At 40.3% G+C, this 13424-nt stretch overlaps 1 protein-coding gene across 1 annotated transcript in view; it reads right to left on the bottom strand.

The window, feature by feature from the left end:
• LOC148872273 (oligouridylate-binding protein 1-like) overlaps positions 1–13424 on the bottom strand; it is a 34291-nt gene that overhangs the window by 10030 nt on the left and 10837 nt on the right. Inside the window, exons 8-9 of the mRNA XM_088971545.1 lie at positions 13080–13110; positions 12873–12992 (exon numbers count right to left, since the gene is read on the bottom strand). Coding sequence (XP_088827671.1) covers positions 12873–12992; positions 13080–13110 — 151 coding nt within the window. The remainder of the gene's footprint in view (positions 1–12872; positions 12993–13079; positions 13111–13424) is intronic.

Genomic DNA, 13424 nt, shown 5'->3' with positions numbered 1-13424 from the left:
CCACCAAGCTGCAATACCCAGAAGTAGATCTTCTGTCATCAATGTTTGTAGGCTTCAAGTTTCATAAGACCATGCTTGGCAAACAGAATACCCTTTCCTAGGGAGCCCTTCAAATAACATAGGACTCTCTCTGCTGTTGCCATATGAGTGTCTCGCGGAGCATGCATGAATTGGCTAATGCAAATGACTGCATATGCAATATCTGGCCGAGTCATGCATAGGTACAAAAGTTTCCCAAGAAATCTCTGAAAGATTCCTTTGTCTTCTAACAATGTCCCATCTGAGGCTGAGAGTTTATGACTCATATCAATAGGAGTAGCAACTAGTCTAGCACCCATCTTTCCAATTTCAGAGAGCAAGTCAAGAACATACTTCTTTTGGGAGATAAGAATCCCATCCTTGGATCGAGCCACTTCTATGCCAAGAAAGTATCTCAATTCCCCCAAATCTTTAATCTCAAACTCTGTATGGAGAAAAGATTTTAGATCATGAATTCCTGAAACATCATTACCAGTCACTATAATATCATCTACATACACAATGAGGTATACTACCAGAGGTCCACTCCTCTTCACAAAAAGAGTATGATCGGACTGTGTCTGCACATAACCAAAGTTAACAAGTGCTGTTCTAAATCTCTCAAACCATGCTCTAGGGGACTATTTTAGTCCATAAAGAGATTTCTTCAGCCTGCATACCTTCCCTTTCATATCAGTTCCATACATCTCTGGAGGAAGAGACATATAAACTTCCTCATGTAATTCACCATTCAGAAATGTATTCTTCACATCCAATTGATAAAGGGGCCAGTCAAAGTGAGCAGCTAAAGATAGAAGAACCCTCACAGATGTCATCTTGGCAACAGGTGCAAAGGTTTCCAAATAATCAATCCCATATGTCTGTGTATAGCCTTTTGCAACCAGCCTGGCCTTGTACCTTTCAATGGTGCCATCAACTCGGTATTTGATAGTAATTACCCAATTGCAACCGACTAGATCCTTCCCTTCAGGCAAATCCACCACTTCCCATGTGTCATTCTTGTGTAGGGCATCGATTTCAGATCTCATAGCATCCCTCCATTTTGGAATCTTAAGAGCTTCTAACACAGACCTGGGAATAGGGTTAGAAGCAACAGAAGAGAGATATGCAAAGTATGAAGGTGAAAGCAATATGTAAGAAAGGTGCTTGGAAATGCAGTGTGCAGTGCACTTCCGTTTTCCTTTCCTAACAACAATGGGAATATCAAGGTCAAGGAAGGATGACTCCAAAGGTGCTGAAACAGTACCTGTTGTCTCTTCTATGACTGGAAGTGTATGAGGCTTATGTATTGTAGGAGAAACAACCTGCACATTTCTGGATCTTTTCCTTTGATACACCTTGGGATTGAGGATAGGACGAGGAGGTAGAGTACTAGGACAGGGAGAATGGAACAACTGATCCACCCTTGATACATTTGAAGGAGAAGCAGACACATCAAGAGACTCAACAGGGACAGGAAGAGGAAGAGCAAACACCTGTGACAAATCCTCCCCCTGCGGACAATGTCCTTCTGGAGAGGAACCATAAAAGGGGAAAGCTCATCAAATGTGACATCCCGAGATACAAAGTGGGTGCCACGAACTAGATCAAAACAGCAATAACCCTTCTGTGTGGAAGCATATCCCAGAAACACACACTTATGAGCCTTGGGTTCAAACTTGTGCCTTTGGTGACTATGAATATGGACATAGCAAGTACACCCAAACACACGGAGAGGAAGAGAAAAGAGATCATCATCCGGGAAGAGAAGACTAAAAGGGGTTTTAAAGCCAAGGACCCAGGAGGGCATGGTTGATCAGAAAGGAAACAATAAGAACAGCATCTCCCCAAAACTTTATAGGAACATGGGATGCAAATAGGAGGGATCTGGCAACCTCAACCACATGCCTGTTCTTTCTTTCCACCACCCCGTTTTGTTGTGGAGTGTAGGAACAAGAACTTTGATGAATAACCCCAAAAGTTTCAAGATAGGTGGAGAGGGTTCTCTCAAAATACTCCTTAGCATTGTCAAAGCGGAATATTTTGATATGGGTATTAAACTGGGTGAGGATGAGTTCATGAAAATTTTTCACAATAGCTGGTACTTCATCCCTAGATTTCATGAGATAAACCCAAGTGTAACATGAATAATCATCAATAAAAAGGATAATGTACCTGTAACCCCCCATGGTTGGCATGTGATATGGCCCCCACACATCAGAGTGAACAATATGGAAAGGAGAAAATGATCTTTTATTGCTAATTGAATAGGAATGTCTACAATGCTTTGCCAGCTCACATGATTCACAATGAAGACTCGATAAAGACACTCCTTTAAACATATCTGTGAACAGATGACTCATAGCAAAAAAGGACAAGTGACCAAACCGAAAATGACATAATAAAATTTTGTTAACAGACTCTGACACGACTGACTCTAAGGCAACTCCATGAGGGGGTCCCAAAGCTTGATCTGGTGTGTCCAGCAAGTATATTCCGTTCGCCTCATGGCCACTCCCAATCATCCGCTGAGACTGCAGGTCCTGAAAAACACAATGAGTGGGAAAGAAAGTCATGCTGCAATTCATTGACTTTGTTAAGCTACTAATAGATAAGAGGTTTGTGTTAAGCTTAGGGACAAGAAGACTAGAAGATAAGAACAGGGTGTCAGAGGTCTTTATATCACCTTTACCAAAGATGGGGGCAAGGGACCCATCGACAAGGGATATTTTCTCTTTCCTAGAGAGGAGGTGATATGAGCAAAACAAGTTAGATAGGCTGGTCATATGGTTCTAATGCACCAGCATCAATAATCCAAGGGATTTTATGATTACCTGAAGCTGAAGCATGATTCGTAGAAGCACGAGTACCTGAGTGAGCAAAAGCCGATGAAGATGATGTACTGTTGGAAGGGTGAGTTGAAGAAACTGTAGCTTCTAGGTGATTTAGGAGCCTCCCATACTTCTCAAAATCTAGCTTCATTGCAGCCAACTGCTCAATAGTTGATTTTTCTTCGCTTTCCTTACTTCCCCCTTCAGGCACTGTAGTAGCATTAGCAGTCTTGGATTTTCCCACCTGACTGCCCTTCTTAGGGTTATTATTGTTCTTAAACCTATCAAGAAGAAGTTCAGGATAAAGGTTCCAGCAGGTGTCCTTTGTATGTCGTGGTTTCTTGCAATATTCACACATTTGCTCTCTTTTCTTAGTAGAGCCTTTCGGTTTCATTCCCACATGTGCAAAATGTTCTGTAGATGGACTCTGCAACTGCACCTACCGCCTACTCTCCTCACTACTTATCATAGCATATGCCTGTGAAAGAGTAACCTCATCCCTGGCCAAAATGCTTTGTCTGATAATATCAAACTCAGGGTTGAGTCCAGTGAGGAACTCAAACACCCTATTTCTCTCCACTAGCTTTCTATACATTTCAGCATCCTTTTTACTCTCCCACACCACTGTCTCCATAACATCAATTTCCTGCCATAAGGATTTTAGTATAGAGTAGTATATTGTCAGACTCTTCTCCCCCTGTCTCAGGTTCTTCACATCACTTTTCAATTTGTATGCTCTGGCTACATTCAGTTTCTGTGAATAGGTCTCAGTTACACTGTCCCATATCTCCTTAGCCGAAGACATCCAGAGATAGTGTTGGCTTATATGGGGTTGCATAGAGTTGACTAACCATCCTATAACAGTATAGTTCTCTGGTATCCATCTTTCAAATTCAGGGTTCGTCTCTTCGGGTTTCACCTTGCTGCCTGTGAGATACCCGAGTTTTCCTCTGCTACAAACATAGATTTTTATAGGTTGTGCCCAAGCAAGATAGTTCGTCCCATCTAGCTTAATTGTGGTAACACCAGCCAAAATGGAATCTACTGAAGAATGTCCAGAAACTGGCACCTGCTTGAACTCACTTCCATATGCCTCCATTAATCAAACGGAAATCAAAGAACAGAAAATTTTGACTATGTAAACTTACTTAAAGTCAAACCAGAACTTGGGTGCTTGAAAAACTAGGGTTTTGCTCCGTCCAACAGATGGGAGGAAGAGAGAAGTCATTGCCGCACCTACCAAACTAACCCAAACTCTTCCAAACCTGAACCGCCCTCCTTTAGCAGTCACAAGACACCTTCCAAGCACAGAGCGCCACACCCAACCTTCACCTTTCCTGGTAACCTCGAAAATCTCCAGTCGGCTAGGGTTTTGGGCAGCAGCAAAACAGCATCACTTCTTGGCAAAATCTGGCTAGAACTAAACTCTCCAAACCCTTCTACCAACCAGGCAAGTGAGTCTCTATACTATAGAGAACCTATCTCTCCATACACTCTTGATTTTAGAGTGTACAGGAACAAAGAAAAAAAAAGGAAGAGGAACTAAACCTGCTCTGATACCAAGAAGTAAATCAGTCCTCTAATATCAAGATTAAACTTAGTGATTAGCAGAATAGAACAGATCTGAATAACTGTATAAGAGAGGAAGATGGCGAAGAGAAGAGGTAAGAGAAGAAGAAGTCAAATCAATCACCCTTCTCCTCTAACCCTATTTTATTAATCTCTAAAAAATTGATGATGACAAGTATACCCTTAAGTGGGTGGCCAGCTTGGCAATTACATAAAGAAAATAAAATAAGAACAAATAACAAGCCCATTAAGTGAGGCCCATCAACATAAAATAAAAGATAAACTAAAGGATATCACACGAAAGGCTGTTAGGGCCCATTCGGCCCAGTCTCTTTACAAATACGACTCAACTCAGTTAGTGATGACTGGTGAGAACAAACTAATTCAACTGGAGCATGGGCCAAACGCTTTTCAAAAAGATAAGGAACCACTTACAGATCATAAATGAAACCAGGGTGTCCGGATGGTAGAAATGCAATCGATTCAAGCAACTTCCATTAAAACTCCAATTGGGGAGGCAAGGACAAGGTCGCTAGGAGCAGATGCAATCCTGGATACCTCCTATTTTGTCCAATCTGATTCCTTAGGGGAAATGAACACAAACAGAAACAGGAAAGGACGAGGTACTGGAAACTACTCTCTCACTCTTTTCTTCCTGTTCCTCAGCCAATTCCTTTACAACCTCCTCTTGACCTTCAACCCTTTTCCCCTCAACCTCCTCAACCCCAAGTGGCATACTGGCATTACAGGGCAAAACAGAGCACTGGATGGGAACTGGAAAATATATCAAAGCAACAAAAAGCATCATTAGCACCACAAACCAAATCAATAGGGTTATTAGGATTACTGGGAAGGAAAGGAGTGGACGTAGGAGGCTTGTCATATTGGATTGGAAGGGGGAGAAGTGGCAGAGGGAATGGAAGGCTTGGAAAGACAATGAGAGAATGAAGCTCTCAACAAGGAAGATGTGGTACAGATTGGTAAAGAAAAAGAAAGAGAAGTCAATTAAGGAAATAGTAAGGGTGCGAAGGGTAGGAAGGAAAACCTTATTGTGAAAGAGAAAGTAACATTAGAAGATGATCCAGTGGAGGGTTTGGCTATCAAATTAGGGCTTAAGGTGGAAAACTCCAAGGATGTGAAACCCTATGCTAGGAAATAAAAAGAGATGGGAAGGAAAAAGAGAAGGAAAATGAATGAAGTAGAGAAACTTATTAATGATGTTGAGGGGGATAACGAGCTTAGTGCTAGGAGATGACAAAGAAAAGGAGGTCTATAAGTGGTGGGTGTAGGAAGGGGTCAATTTCTAGTGGTGGTCATGAAGATTATAAGCTGGAATGTGAGAGCATTAGCCATTAGGGAGAGCTATAAGGAGAGTAATTACGGATTTGCTAGAAAAAGAAAATCCTGATAATATTGTTGATTCAGGAGTCCAAGATCTAGGAGATTGATAGGAAATGAATTAGAAGCTTTTGGAGGGAGAGAAACTTAAGTTGGAGTTTTGCCTCTTCTTGGGGAGCCTCATGAGGTTTAATAACAATATGGAGGGAGGAGATAGTACAATGCACTGAAGAGTTGGTAGGGAATTTCGTAGTCTCTGTGAAGCTAAAGAATGTCAAGGATGGTTTTGAATGGGTTCTTACAAACATTTATGGGCCAAACTCTTACAGGGAAAGGAACCTAATGTGGGAAGAGCTTGTAGATATAAGGGGGCTTTGGGAGGGGCCTTGGTGCTTAGGTGGTGATTTTAATGTGATTAGATTTGCTAATGAGTCAAATAGTACAAGGAAAAGGGGGACAACCAATATACCAATATGAGGAGATTCAATGATTTTATCAATGCTTTTGATCAAGGGAAATTCTTTTGGGACAAAATCTTCAAGCAAACCCCATTTCTTCTAAACTAGACAGATTTTTGGTCCTTCTTCTTACAAGTAATATAAAAACTTTTATTAAAGAGAAAAAGAAGTTACAGCAAGAGGTGACAAGACATCACCCAAATACAAAGACCAAAAATCAGATTAGAGAACATTCTCCACAGTACATATCTGAAAATCCAGAAATTCTCCTAATCTAAAACTAAAGTCTTCTCTTTTTGCTTGGCTGAATTCTGGAAGAATCAGCAACCAGCCTACCACTGATCTGCCCACAGCAGCAACCATCTTGTCCATGCTGCACGCTTTATCATCGAATATCCTTCTGTTCCTCTCTTTCCAAATGTTCCAACAGATTGCAAATGGGATGCATCTCCATAGAAAATTTACATTCTTGCCCCCAGTCAGCCTGGGCCAAGTAAAAAAGATTTCTGCTGTTGAAGTTGGGTGAAAGTCTGAGGCCCCGAACATAGATGTGAATACTTTCCATAAGAAGCTTGAGAACTACAAAGATATGAACGGGTGAGTAGTATCCTCTTCCTGGAAGGCAATCTAGCCTCCAATGCAGCTCCAAACTCTCCCTGGAAGGCAATCTATGAGGTATTACCAACCTTCAATTTATCAGATTTGATGTTGGATGTGGCAATAAAGTTTTATTCTGGGAAGACCTTTGGGTTGGGGATATGCCTCTTATGGTTAAATTCCCAGATCTCTACTCTTTATCAAACCTTAAAAACAAACCTGTTGCTAGGTTTGGTTTGCTATCAGACTTTGGTATCTCTTGGGATTTTGGGTTCAAAAGAGGGTTGAGAGAAAATGAGTGTGAGTCTCTAGTGCTTTTAATCTCAACACTTGAGAGGGTCTACTTAGACCAATCTATAGGTGATAATAGAGTTTGGTCCCCAACTCCTGATGGTTTATTTTCTTGTGCATCTTTCTTTGGTTTGCTCATTCACTGACCCTATGGGGGTGAACTTCCATGTAAAGAAATATAGTGTAAACCGATCCCTCCAAAAGTACAACCTTTCTGTTGGGAAGTGTTCTTAGGGAAGGTAAACACTTGTGATGTGCTACAGAAACGGAGGCCAAACAAATGCCTCTCCTCATGTGTGTATCCTTTGTTTGGATTGTGGTGAAACCCTACCCCATTTACTTTTATCTTGCTCCTTTGTTTCTAGTATTTGGAATGTTGTTTGTTCTCTCTTTGGATGCAGATGGGCCTCCCCCACAGGATGTGGTAAGTCTTTTCAGCCCATCCTTCCTGAGACAACAGAAGAAAAGAGAAAAATGCTTATGGAAGGCAGCAAGAGCAGCTACAGTATGGACTATATGGGAGGAAAGAAACCTAAGAATTTTCTCTGAAAAAAGTAAATCAAAGGAGGAAGTGATTGAAGCCATAAAAATCAGAACTACACATTAGGTGAAGACCATGGAGCTATTCAAAAATTTCTCCACGAATGAGATTTTAAGAAGTTGAGCTGAAGTAGCACTGACAGATGCACCCAAAGTAATTATGAGTGAGAAATGGAAGCCACCGGCACTGAACAAGCTAAAACTAAATTTTGATGGGAGTTCTTTTGGTAACCCAGGAAGGGCAGGCATAGGGGGTGTGATTAGAAATCATCAGGGTGTGGTGGTGGCACTCTTCTCAGGACCAATAGGTATTGGTGACTCAATACAGGCTGAATCTCTAGCCCTACTTCAAGGTGTAAAGATGGCTGAGCAGATAGGAATAACAGACTTAGAAATAGAAGGAAACTCACTACTGGTCATTTCTTGGGCAAAAAACATCACTTCAATACCTTGGAAGCTCAAATTTATCTTCAGAGAAATTGACATACTTACACGGAGGATCAACTCTTGGTTTGGTTGAGTCAAACAGAGTGCAAATGGGATGGCGGATACCCTAGCAAAACAAGGGGCAAATAGATCTACATTGTACTGGGCAGAACTGTAACTGATTGTTTGTGGGTGCAGATTAGATTAATGCTTTTCTACTACCTATAACTTTTGTAACTGATTGTAACCTTTGCTACTTTATTAATAAAATATCTTGCTGATCAAAAAAAAAAAAAAGCAGTATCTCTTCCTGCCCCCTCACACAGACATAATCTGTTAGCCATGCTAAAACCTCTAGATTCAGGTGATCAACTGTCAATACACTGTCCATGGCTACCAACCAGGCCAATGTCTCAACTCTTGGGGGGACTGGATTTCCCCAAATGCCCTTAATGTGACTTGAGGCTGAGATAGATCTGCTGAGAGCCATATAGCATGACTTCACTGTGAATTTTCCATTCTTCCCCTCCTTCCACCAGAGCTTATCTCTGGGATGAAATGCAGGTTTTGTCCCATCAAGTTTTTCTAATAGCAAGATGCATTCTTCAACTTCTCGGTCCAGCAGAGGCCTCTAATTTTTTTTTTAAGGTAAAGTAAATTTATTAGATTAAACTTTTAAGAGTACAAAACAGAACCTGCCAACAAGGCAAGCCTGAGAACCCCCCATTACAAACACCAAATTGTTTGAAATCCAGGATATCAGTTTACCAACAGCAATGTGACAAATTCCCTCAGGCCCTCTCACTCTTTGATTAAAAATTATGTTGTTTTTCTCAGACCAAATAGCCCAAATCACTTCCAAACCAGTTTCCCTCTTTTCTTCAAATTACTAATCTTCCAGCTACAGAGCAACTCCTTAACAGATTTTGGCATGACCAAACATATCCCCACAGCCTTCAAGAAGTGATACCACACCTGGACAGCAAATGGGCAGTGAATGCAGAGATGATCTGTAGATTCAGGATGGTCATCACAAAGGGCACAAGACTTATCCGGGATCTGCAAGCCTCTTATTCCAAGATTAGTTCTGGACAGACATTTATTCAAGGCCATTGTCCAGACAAGGAAGTTAACTTTTAATGGGCTAACTAAGTTCCAAACCTGCTCAGCAGGAAAGTCCCCCACTAATAGTGATTTCAGTCTCTGATAATCCGAGTCTACTGGCCACAGATTTTACTGAGGCCTCCTAAATTGCGGGCTCCAAATAAACTGGCCCTCCCTTCTTTCATAACATTCACTAATAGTGATTTCAGTCTCTGATAATCTGTACAACCTTGAGCACAACTCGGATAGCTTACCCACCCCCACACCATTCATCTTCCCAAAATCTGATTTTAGATCCATCCCCTACCACAAATCTAGCAAGGTCTCTGAATTCCTTATTAAAGGCCATGATCCCCTTCCAAACACTCACCCAATATGAAGCTCTCACCCTTCTCGCTTCCCAACCAAACCTCACCACTCCATATTTCCCAACCACAGACCTCCTCCACAGTGAATTCTCTTCTCTCCCTAAACAAAACCTCCACAACCATTTCCCCAGAAGTGCTCTATTAAAGATTCTCACTCTCCTTATCCCAAGCCCACCCTTCTCCTTAGGTAAACACACCTTATCCCAGTGCACTAAGTGAAATTTCTTACCACCTCCTCTTCCACCCACACCCTCCCAAAGAAAGTACCTCTGGAGATTCTCGATCCTTTCAGCTACCTTAGGTGGAACCTTTAGTAGAGACAAGTAGTATGTTGGAAGGCTAGATAAAACACTTCTGATTAGAGTCACTCTCCCCCCCCCCCAACTATGGATAGATATTTGGTGTTCCACCCATCTAGCCTTCTCTCTATTCTCTCCAAGAGTGGCTTCCACAGATTCACTATTTCATTACACCACCAATCGGCAATCCCAAATAAGTAAAAGGGAGCTCACCAATCCTGTGTTCCAAGACATCAGCACACTCCCTCAACACATCCCTCCCCACCTCCCCAACTGCAATTATTAAGGGGAGAACTTTGCCAAGGATTAACTCTGATAACAGGCCCATTTGTCCCTTCCAGAGGAGTTTTTCAGGAGATCCTTCTCCCTTCAAGTTTGAAAATATGTGGCTCGCACATCCAGGTTTCAAGGAGAAGGCGAGAGAGTGGAGGAATCTGGAAATCCAGTCCTCTTGGTGGGAAGGCCAGAGATTCTTGAAATTACAAAGGTTGAACACAGAATTAAAAGAGTGGAATAGATAAGAGTTTGGGAAATTGGAGGAGAGGAAGGTTGAACTAATGTCACAAATTGAAGAAATTTGGGGTCGGGGACAGGGAATATAATCCCCACCCTGTTGCCATTCCTAGGTTAGAGCAGAATTCCTAGTTGCACTCTTTGGGATTGAAAAGGCTAAGGAAATGGGAAATTGAGAATAGGAAGGTTAATCATTGAAAATGATTTGAAGCTGGTAGTGAGATGGCTAAAAAGGGGTAGGGTGACTTGGCAATTGAGAAATGAGTTCAGGCACTTCAAATGGCTGTCGAAAGATATGAGAGTTCAAATTTGGTGGGTTAGAAGATCTGCTAATTGCTTGGCAGAAAGTCTAGCTAAGCAGGGGGTTCAGAGAAGACAATTGCTTTGGGCACATTTGCAATTCAGCTGGGGCATTAATTCTGTATTGGGGCTGTTTTTTTCACAACTTCTTGTATTCTGTTGCTCTTCATTCTTAATAAAACCATGAAAATCTTTTATCTTTTTCTATGGATGATATAAGCAGAAACTGGTAGTGGGTTGCTATTAGCACTTAGCTAGAACATAGATTCAATCAAAGTCGCAACAGCATGTATATGGTTAAGTGCCTGTTTGGGAGGGCTTCTGGGACTAGGCTCCACACGGGAACGCCAGAGGCTATGCTTGGTGAAAATCTAGAAAGCATGCAAGAAACACAACTGTAATAAGAAGCTACTCTAGGTAGTTTCTCTGGAACACAGGTGCTCAGCCACCACGGCTCTATCATCGCAGCTCACCTACGATGCAGAAGCCATACCAAACAGGCTCTAAATTAAATTTCAATGGCTGTAATTTAGGCACCCCAGTCCTACCAGTATAGGGGGGTTTATAAGAGAGCATCTAGGCAACATTTGGCTATGCACTTAAGTCCAACTCTAAGGACTGCAAGTCAGTTTGCCAAACTTAAAGAATTCCAATTACATTGGACTCGGGTAAGGGTTCAGGCCCATTTTAAATTTAACAAACTCCCAGCATAACCCAGCCTAAGTTGCATCTCTAGAAACTCTACAAGAAAAGGATTACTTTCAGCATCAGAGACTTTGAGACTCAAGTATCTAAAGTTGAATCATGTAATAGTAGAAAAGGACTTCAAAGTTGTTCCATGCTGGCTAAAGGAATATAATCAAGGATCATGGTGTTTTAAAATAGTATTCAAGGTGCCAAGGTGAGGCTAGGCGACAAGGGGGTGCCTTGTCACCTAGTCGCCTAGGCGATGGATTTTTTTAAGCAAAAAGCATACGTCCTAGGGTAGTTCCCTAGATTCTATAACCATATTTCCTTAATAATTATCCATAATTTTCATAAGAAAAGTATAAACTTCATGTTAAAGTATAGAAAATCAATATATCCATAAGAAAAAGAAGAAATAAAAGAAATTTCAAAAAATATGGGGGCTGAACGCCTATTTTGTTATAGAAAAACAAGAAAAGAAAAAGTGGAAGGTGTGAAAGAATATAATGTGTTGATAATTCAAAATTTTAAGTTCTTTCTTACTCTTACTCATTGGTTCAGGTTTTGAAGTCTTTGAGGGTTAAATACAGCTTTTAGCAATGTTTTTTTTTTATTAAACCCTAACCAATAAGAAAATAATAAAAAGAAATTAGTATATAAACACACAAAATGGATATTTTAGTTTAATAATAAAATTTTAAGTTCTTTCTTACTCATTGGTTCAGGTTTTGAAATCTTTGAGGGTTAAATACAGAATTTAGCAATGTTTGTTTTGATTAAACCCTAACCAATAAGAAAATAATAAAAAGAAATTAGTATATAAACACACAAAATGAATATTTTAGTTTAATAATGTCTAATTTATAATTATAATCTCATAACACAATGTACAAAATTGCTTGGCAATTAGACGAGGCAAGCCTCCAAGGGCGCCTTGTCGCCTAGGCATCACCTTGACAACTACTTTGTAATACTACAAAGGAGATTTAAGGCACTGGAAGGAGAATTGGTTATCTGATACTTTTTTTTCGTTTTGAGAGAAGATGAAGTATATTGTATTAAATGTATGAAATGGAAGATCCCATTATAATGAAGCTGTACATGGGGGGAATCACGTAGTAAGGTCAGGGTGTCTGATCTGGATTTTCTGGGACGCCTTTGCATGATTGTACACAATCCATTCTTCTCTATTATCCAATAAAATTCTTGGTTATCCATTAACAAAGATCAGTAGAAAAAGATAACACGGCTGGACACTGTCATATACATAATTTACACTAAAAAATGCAGTACCCGATATGATAAGGCACCCTCATATGGTACATGGGTATCATAATCAATGAGTAGTACCAGGATGGGTAAGCTACCAATAAACACTGTAGTCATATACATAATTCACACTAAAAATTGAATTATACGATACAATAAGGCACCCTTGTACAGTATGTGGGTATCATAAAAAAAAAAACACTGAATCCTATGATTACCTAGAAAATGTGTGTTCAAATGCTAAGGAGAAGAAATGCAAAATACCTGACAAACCGTTTGTAAGTACTACTGTTGTTTGGTTATCACTGTTCTGCTTGTCTTCATTAAATCCAGCTCCTTTGGTTGCCCAATTACATCTAATTTGCCTATTTCCAAGCCATTTCCCTGAAAGTTAACATTGTAATACATTTTCATTTCTGAAACTTGAAAAAGGGTAAAGCAAAATGGATTAACCAGTTGCAGTTTCCTCACCAGTCAAGTGATTTATAGCACTTTGTGCATCCTGCGAAACAATCACAGCATATAAGACAATTAATGTCTGGTGATCTTGGAATTTTTTTGGTAAGTAACTCTACATTTTATTCACTAAAAAGAAATAAGATGCATACATACAATACAAGAGATACAAGCTGGCTACCTCTCCAGAATTTAATGACACATTACAACTAAGCCCAATACAATTTCTCCCTATAGACCCCCTTCTTAGCTAACATTGACAATGCTAAACTGCTAATAGATATTTTAGGAATAAAACCGGCCTTGCTATGGTCTTAGTTTATTAGTTCCAAATTCCAATTATTAAATTCAAACTCCTAT

This window comes from Nelumbo lutea, chromosome 2 (assembly GCF_056320005.1).
Source record: "Nelumbo lutea isolate HS-2025 chromosome 2, American lotus-T2T, whole genome shotgun sequence".
NCBI lineage: Eukaryota > Viridiplantae > Streptophyta > Magnoliopsida > Proteales > Nelumbonaceae > Nelumbo > Nelumbo lutea.
The sequence above is the reverse complement of the archived record's forward strand: the minus strand, read 5'-3'. Positions and strand labels throughout refer to the sequence as shown.